Raw genomic sequence first — 11,280 nt, forward strand, 5'->3', positions numbered from 1 at the left:
GTGGGAGTGTGTTTTCTAGCTCTAGATGTGGGTATTAGAGAGGGTAACGTATGACATATACAGTACAGTCCAAAAGTTTGGAACCACTAAGATTTTTAATGTTTTTAAAAGAAGTTTCATCTGCTCACCAAGGCTACATTTATTTAATTAAAAATACAGCAAAAAACAGTAATATTGTGAAATATTATTACAATTTAAAATAACTGTTTTCTATTTGAATATATTTGACAAAGTAATTTATTCCTGTGATGCAAAGCTGAATTTTCAGCATCATTACTCCAGTCTTCAGTGTCACATGATCCTTCAGAAATCATTCTAATATGCTGATTTGCTGCTCAATAAACATTTATGATTATTTTCAATGTTGAAAACAGTTGTGTACTTTTTTTTTCAGGATTCCTTGATGAATAGAAAGTTCAAAAGAACAGCATTTATCTGAAATACAAAGCTTCTGTAGCATTATACACTACCGTTCAAAAGTTTGGGGTCAGTAAGAATTTTTATTTTTTTTTAAAGAAATTAAAGAAATGAATACTTTTATTCAGCAAGGACGCATTAAATCAATCAAAAGTGGCAGTAAAGACATTTATAATGTTACAAAAGATTAGATTTCAGATAAACACTGTTCTTTTGAACTTTCTATTCATCAAATAATCCTGAAAAAAAATATTGTACACAAATATTTTGTACAATTGTACACATTAAATGTTTCTTGAGCAGCAGATCAGCATGTTAGAATGATTTCTGAAGGATCATGTGACACTGAAGACTGGAGTAATGATGCTGAAAATTCAGCTTTGCATCACAGGAATAAATTACTTTGTGAAATATATTCAAATAGAAAACAGTTATTTTAAATTGTAATAATATTTCACAATATTACTGTTTTTTACTGTATTTATAATTAAATAAATGTAGCCTTGGTGAGCAGACGAAACTTCTTTTAAAAACATTAAAAATCTTAGTGGTTCCAAACTTTTGGACTGTACTGTATGGCTTTTCATTTATTACTTGTTAATATAATTTAAATAAAAAAATAAAAAAAAAAACTATTAAAGCAAACTTCACAAGTTTATAGAAGTGGTTGTTTATAATAAACTTGCATACGTGAGCAACGAAACCTAGACAAGCATCTTACTCTTACCTGACACTGATATTAAAATGATTTATTTATTATTAATTTTATCATTTTATTTTTTCATTAGATATCATCCATACTGAAATGAAATGAAAACATGCTAAGGATTGGTGTGCAAACGGTAGCTCAGGTAGGTCAAAAAACACAAGAGGAGAAGCATTATAATAATAAAACATCAGCAATCACAGACATTCACATTCGGACGGGATTAGTATTACCTGAGGTCATTTTCCCAGACCTTTTTACAGACAGTAAAAGTCGCTGTAATCTTTACTGATACTGTCTGTTATAATTACTGAGATGGCACATTCAGACGAGACTAAAATCACTGAGAAGCTCTGGTAATAATTACTTTACCCCACCTCTCCATGTAAAACTAATCCCGTCCGAATAGGGCTCAACCTATTAAACAAACTTAATGTCTTTCACCTCACAGTCTTGTTTGCATTTGTGTTAAATTAATCTACCCTGACTAAACTATTAGGCAGTGCTGATCTCTTCATATGAATTAATTAAAAATGAACAACAAAGCTCATGTGACTAATAAAAGAAAACAATTGCAATAACAGCATGCATGTACACACTTTATACTTTGATGCAAAATTACTTTGAAACAAAGCTTTATCAACAATTGTGGAGAACATTCTAGAAATTACCTTGAGAAGGCTGGACAGGTCTTCATCCTTGTGCTTCTGTAACTTTAAATTCAAATTTGTGAGTGCTATTAATGAAATCTTATTAACTGGTGTATTGATGTTGTAAATATAAGACATTTATACATAACATCTAAGTTTCACAGTATTGTAAGTAAGTTCAATGTAAGGGGAACATAAACATACTCTTTTCTTGAAATATGTTCTCCATTTATGATATTCCCTGATGACGATTTCAATCCTCCTTTTCCAGTACTTGCCTTCTGTTGCTATTGCCTAGGAAACAGAAGAACGCGGTACCAAGAGAAAGTGATCTAACTCAAGAAATGAACTGTGCAAATTTTTCAAGGAAAAAAACAGGTGTGGATGTTTTTAGCCCTTCAGATCTATAGATCAAAAAACGTGTAGTCAAACGACACTCCAGACATGCTCACCTCTGTTGGGCGATGTACTCCCGAATCCATATTGCCATCCAAAGGTGTAACAAAATGGCAAACAGGGTTCTGTCTCTTCTCTACATCTTCAGAAAAAAACATAGGCATTGCAAACAGAAATCAACAAAGTCCTGCATTTTAACATTTCTCAGCAGTATGCATGTTATATTATTGGTCTTACATTGCATATACCAGGCTCTCCAAATAGCATTGTTGAGGCGAATCTTGTCCCTCCACAGCAGCTTGAGGCCTTTGAAGTTCTTCCATTTTGGTGACACCAACCTTCCACTTATGGACACAGAACAAATATGTGTTTGTTAGGCCAATCAGATCATGACATTTTGGGGTGGTGATACAAATACTTGCAATTAATCATTTAATTGTCTGTTCATGTCACTTACAGTCTAAGCTTAATACATATATTGTACATAGATACACAAATATTGCAAAGGGATAGAATAAGCCTAAATTTTTTGAATATTTTGCTTTTGTATCCACTTTACTCCACTATTCACACTTATACTTTTGGAACCCAGTCAACCTGAATTTATTATGATGATCACACTTTAAATTAGGTGGCCTTGAAGAGATATTTCACCCAAAAATGAAAATTCCGGCCGTCTGCCGGAAGGTAGTTATTATAGTTTATAAAGTTTATAAGTAAATATGGATATTTTCTTACAAAAACACATTGCTTCACTTTATTAACTCCCTGGAGCCGTATATGGATTATTTTTATGATGGATGGATGCACTTTTTTGGGCTTCAAAATCTTGAGCCCCATTCACTACCATCATCGAGCTTGGGGGAATACAGATATTTTTTAATATAACTCTGATTGTGTTCGTCTGAAAGAAGAAAGTCATTTACACCTAGGATGGTTTGAGGGTGAGTAAATCATGGGATATTTTTTGGGGGAACTAACCCTTTAATTACTATGTACTAAGATTAAATATCTACAAGACTATGAATTTACTGCGTATCTACATATTCGGGAAAATTCCCACATTTACTGCTAATGAGTTTGAGGTATGGTTAGGTTTAGGAGTAAAGGAAGGGTTGGGATTATAGGGAGTAATTATTGGTAATGGTTGGGTTACAGTTACAAATGTTAATCAAATGCAAATACTTTAAATATCATTACGATGCACCAAAATGTATGTACATAAGTAAATTGTGTCAAATGATAAAGGCCACCAGCTAATATAAGGTGTGAACATTATTATATTTGTTGGTGTTGCTGTTATGAATACTATAAAACTGTGGCAATAATAAAATATTTCTGACCTAAATTAAACTTCATGCATTATTATGGTCTGACCTATTAAAGCCCAAAAAATTTGAGATGGTCCTCACTGGAGAACACGACAACCAGGGGTCGAGGCTGGATCCAGATTAAACTCCACCCACTTTACATACCCCTAAACCTTCCCATCTCCACCCCCTGGATCTGGATCCAACTCCTCCCACTTTACATATCCCTAAACCTTCCCATCTCCGCCCCCTGGATCTGGATCCAACTCCTCCCACTTTACATATCCCTAAACCTACCCATCTCCGCCCCCTGGATCTGGATCCAACTCCTCCCACTTTACATATCCCTAAACCTACCCATCTCCACCCCCTGGATCTGGATCCAACTCCTCCCACTTTACATATCCCTAAACCTACCCATCTCCACCCCCTGGATCTGGATCCAACTCCTCCCACTTTACATATCCCTAAACGTACCCATCTCCACCCCCTGGATCTGGATCCAACTCCTCCCACTTTACATATCCCTAAACCTACCCATCTCCGCCCCCGGTAAAACCGGAGCATTTTGAAGTGCACAATAATCCCAGTTATCTCAATTTTCAAATGATTATCATCATAAATCGCCAAGGACTTGGTTTGAGTCTGTTGTCTTGTTTTATTTAATGTTGTGTTTAATATTTGTGCCATATAGGCCTTTACATATCAGTCAAATGTGACTAATCTGGTTAAAAGAAACACGAGCAGCTGGAGCAAACTTGGAGTTAATCCTCATGAGAGGATCGCATTGCACTGTGGTCATAGCACCTCAGGAAGCAGTCATTTCAAATAATGCAATGATCTATTCTCTATTATTACATATTGAATTAAGAATTCCGGAAGAGAAGACAATGCTGAATAAAGTCGTAGTTTTTGTTATTTTTGGACCAAAATGTACTTTCGATGCTTCAACAAATTCTAACTAACCCACTGATGTCACATGGACTACTTTGATGATGTTTTTATTACCTTTCTGGACATGGACAGTATACCGTACATACATTTTCAATGGAGGGACAGAAAGCTCTCGGACTAAATCTAAAATATCTTAAACTGTGTTCCGAAGATGAACGGAGGTCTTACGGGTTTGGAACAACATGAGGGTGAGTCATTAATGACATCATTTTCATTTTTGGGTGAACTAACCCTGTAACCTTATTTGTTAAAATAAAAGTTTACCTTAAAGTCAAAGCCTTGATTGAGCAATAATGTAAATAAGGAACACTTAAGTGTTCCACTTGTTTTGGATATGTAGCATTTATACATACAGTATACAGCATAAAGTAACTACTTTTTTTCCCCAAAAAAAATATTTATGTAAATTCTATTATTCAAATTAATAATAATAATTATGATTACAGTAACAAATGAAAAGAACAACAATTATGGATTTTTTTTATTTATTTTTTTGCCATAAGCTTTATGTTGCTATACAACCAAACAAGGAAAAAAAACTGACATTTTAGTCCATGCAACTACACAACTTAATTCTGACAAAACTATATGAGAGCAAGATCTGAATAAGATAGCGGGGTCATGTGATTTCCACAGGGCAGAAAAAAATTGTGAAATTTGGGTCTGAATTGTGAAATTCTAAATATGAAGACAGAAATCTAAAAAGGAAAAAAGATAACCAACCACAGAATTTAGGTGTCAATTTAAATGTGCCACTTTGACTTGAACAGATGCTGGTGAAAGCATAATTGACTGAAAACAAGAGTTTGTTGTTGGACCGAGATTGGTAATGAAACATCCACCAACAGCAATGCTGGAAAAAGGATATTTAGGACAGAAGCATTTCTGAGGATTTCTAAAGTGACTGTTTAAACTTGGACTGTTTTGCTATCATACTAAATTTAATAGCACAACAGACTTGCACTGTTCACATAACATGAAAACCCTACACCAAAAGAAAACAAGGAACAACCCTTGAAATGACAATTAATAGCACAGTTAAATCACTTGATGTCAGATTTAAGTCTGTTGAGGGTTTTTTATTCTCTAAAGCTAAAATTCAGCTATTAAAGATGAAAGACAAAAAATTACGCATGAAACAGTAACACTTTATTTTACAGTGTCATTGTTACACCTTACATGTTGTTACTGTAGTAATAACTATAAATTATGCATAATTACATGCAATTAACCCAAACCCTACAGTAAGTACATGTAGTTTATTATTACTCAGTACTATAATTACACTGTAACAAGGACACCTTAAAATAAAGTGTAACCAATGAAACATACTTGCATAGTAATTACATACTATTAAACGGTTTTACATTCTATCCATATTATCACTCATCATAATTTAGTGTATTCTGGGCAAGTACTAATCTTGATAAATCATTTTGAGCTTATTTCCAAAGCTAAAATCTGTAAAAGGTACTTTACTAAAAGCATATAAGAAATTTCTTAAATACAAAGTCAACATTATATAGTTGTATATAGCATGATAAAACAGCACGATAATGATCAGAACATATCTATATGTTTAATCATGAAGCAAGTTTTGTTGCAAAGAATGTTTTCACATACTAGTAATTTTGCTGAAAAATAGAAAAATCGAAGTCAATGATTGCATGTATGAATTTAGAATGCATTTCTAAATAAATTAACAGATCTGAAAATGAGCGTCATGTCATTGACCTGTATTTCTGTAGTCACTCTTCACATTTCCTTCTAAAATGCAAACGTTTTAACTATCTGTTTGTGTAGTTGGTTGCTAAGGTTGGGAGGGGGAAATGTTCAACACTTCCTGACAAAAGTGTCATCTAATGTTGTAAACAGGTTCACTATATTAGAATTATAGGTATATGTCCTCACTATGATCAAAGTCAACGCTGTTTTATCCAAAGTAAAAATACAAACTTGAAGGGATAGTTTACCCAAAAATGAAACATTTACTCACCCTCAAGTGTTTCTAAACCTGTATGAGTTTCTTTGTCCTGTTGAACACAAAAGACGATATTTTGAGCAATTTGGGTAACCAAAAAGTTGATGGTCCCCATTGACTTCCATAATATTTATTTTATATTATGGAAGTCAATGGGGACCATCAACTGTTTGGTTACCAACATTCTTGAAAATATCTTCTTTTGTGCTCAGCAGAAGATCTTCATACAGATTTGGAACAACTTGTGGTTGAGTAAATGATGACTTTTTTTTGTTTTATCATTATTATTTTGGGGTGAACTGTCGCTTTAAATGGCTAATACAATTGTATTTGTGCCTAACCACAACAACAAAGAAAAAAACTAGCAATTGACGGCTGTCAAACAGCTTGCTAAAACACAAACAACACCTCAGACTACACTCAAGACCTCAACAGATGAATGTTTCCAGCTCCTGTGTGACTAAGAAGAAATTAAATGCCTAACCGTGCTAGTTTCTCTGCATGCTTTTGGCCCAGCTAGCAGTGCGCTAATATCTTTATGGGAATGATGGAATAACATAAACTAAAGCCTTCGCTTAAAGAGCTTGTAAATTGCTTTTTTGTTCACTAACCAACCCACCTGTACGCAAGGGTCATGCACTCAAACAGCTTCGTCAGGGAAGCATCAATAGAGAGATGCGACGTGCTAGTCTTTCCAAAATGATACGTCTGGCAGGTTTGTTTATTTACAGTGTCGAAGTCGTAACCTTTCTTCGGGGGGTGGTCGGTATGAGGAGAAGACACCATAAAATGACCGCTGTGGATGATTTGCGACTCTCGTCCGTCAGTTTTCTTTAACGAAATAGTCGGTTCCTCTGCGTCAGAGTCGTCGTCCTGCTCCTGCTTGATAGCAGCCCTTCGGTACTGCCGTGCCTCTCGAGTAGCCATGTTAAAAGAGGGCGCTTCGACTTTTGCTGAAATTGTTGCACTGGCGATACTTCACATTATGCCACGTTCTTCATCCATTGATATTGGGTTAATTTATATTGTTTTAAACTATTTAAATGTCCCGACTTCGCTGCACGCCCTCAACATTAGCCAGCATGCTATCTCTTGTTGTAACTTGAAGGGGTTTGGTGAACTCAAGACGGTCGTTGCGTCGCGATGACAGAATCAATCGCGATTGGTTGGCTCGAAAGCACACCCACTAACGCTGGGAAACACTATGAGGGCAACAACTGTGCAAGTCAATCAAAACTTTTGTTAAAGGGATAGTTCAGCCAAAAATGAAAGTTATCCCATGATTTACTCACCCCCAAGCCATCCTATGTGTATATGTGTATCTTCTTTCAGATAAACACAATTGGAGATATATTTAAAAAATATCCTTGCTCTTCGAAGCTTTATAATGGTTGTGAATGGGGGCCACATTTTGAAGCAAAAATAAAATGCATCCATCCATAATCAAAGTAATCCATACGGCTACAGTAGGTTAAAGGCAGGAACACACCAAGCCGACGGTCGGCCGTCGGGCAGTTTTTCGTCGTTGGCCGACTAAATCCGCCTTTCCACTGCACACGACAAACGACAGCCGTTGGACCGGAAGTCATTCATTTCCAATGGAGAGTAGTACGGGGGCTGCGTGGAGTTCCGATCATATGCGAATGCGGAAATTTCGGATCCGATTTGAGCTTCGGATGCGTTGAAATATTTGAACTTTTGCGGCTAGACCGTATGCGACCAGCCGACCGGATATGATGTATTCTAGTCAAAACGATGAGCACGAAGTTAGAATTACCAATATTTTAACACTTTAACGTTATTATATAAACACTATTTATTTAAAATGGTGGTTATCAATAATTATGTAAAAAAAAAAGATATTTTATTATTAAATAATTTTTTACGTTGAAGCTCTATAAAATCTACTAGTTTGTTTTTATTTCAGATGTATTGAGGGTCATTTGCTTTGTATGGATATATTCATGCATGCATTAAAATCGTTCAGTTTACCATGGTGGTTGCTGGGTTGGAATAAGCCGAGGGTAAAGGCTGGAACACACCAATTTCAAAGTTCCGTGCGACTGCCGCTAGGGGGCGAAATGCGACAATCGGATGCGAATGTCGTGTGCAGTGGAAAGGCGGCGTAAGTTTTCTCAGTGTATTCCGCACAGTTGGCTGAAGTTGGTCCTCGTCTGCCTTTTTTCGGCCGATTCGAAATGTTGAATCGGCGTTGGAGCTCGTCGGGCCATCTGATCATTCTGATTGGCTGTTCAGCTACTGCCGCCTGCTGTTTCGGAAAGGCATTTCATATCACGCAGGAGCAGAACTGACGTGCTGCGTCGGTTTGGTGTGGCAGGGCAACTTTGGACACAGACGCTGCCGACGTGAGCAAACCCTGCAGTCTGCTTTCGTCTCCACTAGTTCGTCGGCTTGGTGTGTTCTGGATGAAGGCCTTTTGAAGCGAAGCGATGCATTTTTGTAAGGAAAAAATATCCATATTTAAAACTTTATGAATTCAAATAACTAGCTTCCGGTGCTACTCTATCCTTTTGAGCTTCCGCGTTCATCAATGCGTCATGTGATATTATAGTTAAAGGATTAGTTCGCTTTCAAATTAAATTTTCCTGATAATTTACTCACCGCCCATGTCATCCAAGATGTTCATGTCTTTCTTTCTTCATTCGAAGGTTTTTGATGAAAACATTCCAGGATTATTCTCCTTATAGTGGACTTCAATGGAACCCAAACAGTTCAAGGTCAAAATTACAGTTTCAGTGCAGCTTCAAAGGGCTTTAAATGATACCAGACGAGGAATAAGGGTCTTTTACAGGGAAACGATCAGTCGTTTTAGAAAAAAAATACAACTGTATATGCTTTATAAACACAAATTATCGCTTTGAACGTACTTCCGGTTTCCGCATTCTTCAAAACGCTTAAGGCCCCTGTATACTTCAAACAAAATCGAAGAACAAACTGATGTGACGTCATTTAGAACAAAATCAGGCCAAAAACGAAGGTCGTTTTGTGTTCTTTTTGGAAGTTCGAAATGGCTTGCCAAAGTGAACTCTCAGGAAAAGTTCGCTCCAGCTGCAAAACACCTTCGGTCTACCATTGGTCCGTGATGATAACGTAACGTGACGTGACTAGAGTGCTAATTTGCAGAGCTTGTGTTAAAATTCCCATGCTGTTATGATCAGACGCTTTTCTTATGCTTTCTATAATAAATGCTTGCTGTTTTCTAATTTTTGTTGTGTTTATTTTGTTACTGAGAAGAAAGTGTACATCACATTTACATTTACATTTACGCATTTGGCAGACGCTTTTATCCAAAGCGACTTACATTACATTATACTATACATACATAATTACATATTCATCTAACCGTCGCTCTCAGCAGTGTGGGCGGTGTCAGATGTTCGTTTCCAGTATATCGCTGGTCACGAATTTCGAACTTCGTTTTACTCCTAAACAAAGAACGAAAAAGAACTTTATTTGAAGTATACCGGGGCCTTTACGCTGAATGTCCTACGCCTTCCCTATTCAACTTACGGAACAAACACAGCACCAGTTCCATTTTTTCCATAAGTTGAATAGGGAAGGCGTAGGACATACAGCGTAAGCTTTTTGAAGAATACGAAAATACGGTTTTGGCGGAACCACTTGGAAGGCATTCATTTGTGTTTATAAAGTATATTCATTTACAGTTTTTTCGAGAATGACCAATAGTTTCACTAGACAAGACCCTTATTCCTTGTCTGGTATCATTTAAAGCCCTTTGAAGCTGCACTGAAACTGTAATTTTGACCTTCAAAATTACAAAATTGAGTCCAGTAAAGTCCACCATAAGGAGAATAATCCTGGAATATTTTCATCAAAACCCTTAATTTCTTTTCAACTGAAGAAAGAAAGACATGAACATCTTGGATGACATGGGGGTGAGTAAATTATCAGAAACATTTTTATTTGAAAGTGAACTAATCCTTTAAGTTTTAAATATTGGACTCATTGTTTCACTTTAGAAGGCCTTTATTAACCTATTGGAGCCATATGGATTACTTTGATTATGGATGGATGCATTTTATTTTTGCTTCAAAATGTGGCCCCCCCATTCACAACCATTATAAAGCTTCAAGGAGCAAGGATATTTTTAAATATATCTCCAAATGTGTTCGTCTGAAAGTAGATACATATATACACATAGGATGGCTTGGGGGTGAGTAAATCATGGGATAATTTTAATTTTTGAGTGAACTAACCCTTTAAATCTAGTCCCAAACTAAAATGCATGTTTGAGGTGTTTTAACTGAAAGCAACTTGCACTGACATCTTAAAATATGTCAGTGCCATTTTTTTGTCTCAAGATGCACATCAGTAATGTTTTATTTCTAAGGCACGTTTTAAAAAGCTACTGAAATGTCTAAAAAACTAAGGCCTAATCCTGGCTTAATCTAAGCCCTGTCTGTGAAACCGGGCAGTGATATTCTTTGCTGAAAAAGCCGCTTCGCGATATTACAATCTGGATTTGAAGCACTAATAGTCTATCAGAGTCTTGGGGATGACGCATAACAAGTAACGCAAGTTATGTGATCAGATTACTCTTTTCAAGTAACTAGTGAAGTAATGCATTACTTTTAAATTTACAACAAAATATCAGAGTTACTTTTTCAAATAAGTAACGCAAGTTACTTTGTTTTCCAATTTATTGACTGACAGCTCTCCTGTCCACGTCGCATTACTTTCCATAAAAAGTAACTGAGTAATGCAATTAGTTACTTTTTTTAGGGAGTAATGCAACATTGTAATGCATTACTTTTAAAAGTTACTTTCCCCAACACTGCTCTATAAACACACAAATTTAGATTGACAAAGCAAGGGCACATAACA

The 11,280-nt window shown here is 36.0% G+C and overlaps 1 protein-coding gene across 3 annotated transcripts in view; it reads right to left on the minus strand.

The window, feature by feature from the left end:
• The window catches only part of LOC125267768 (MLX interacting protein), a 28,013-nt gene extending 20,299 nt beyond the window's left edge, over nucleotides 1-7,714 (minus strand). Inside the window, exons 1-5 of one of the 3 annotated variants that reach the window (XM_048189705.1) lie at nucleotides 7,034-7,714; nucleotides 2,407-2,513; nucleotides 2,226-2,311; nucleotides 1,978-2,067; nucleotides 1,795-1,830 (exon numbers count right to left, since the gene is read on the minus strand). In XM_048189705.1, the coding sequence (XP_048045662.1) occupies nucleotides 1,795-1,830; nucleotides 1,978-2,067; nucleotides 2,226-2,311; nucleotides 2,407-2,513; nucleotides 7,034-7,341 (627 nt within the window). In that variant the 5' untranslated portion in view covers nucleotides 7,342-7,714. Of the gene's footprint in view, nucleotides 1-1,794; nucleotides 1,837-1,977; nucleotides 2,068-2,225; nucleotides 2,312-2,406; nucleotides 2,514-7,033 lie in introns of all 3 variants that reach the window. The other 2 variants (XM_048189704.1, XM_048189706.1) reach the window with 2 other exon arrangements.
• Nucleotides 7,715-11,280: the final 3,566 nt, after the last annotated feature.

Source organism: Megalobrama amblycephala, linkage group LG4, assembly GCF_018812025.1.
Source record: "Megalobrama amblycephala isolate DHTTF-2021 linkage group LG4, ASM1881202v1, whole genome shotgun sequence".
In the NCBI taxonomy this organism is placed as follows: Eukaryota; Metazoa; Chordata; class Actinopteri; order Cypriniformes; family Xenocyprididae; genus Megalobrama; species Megalobrama amblycephala.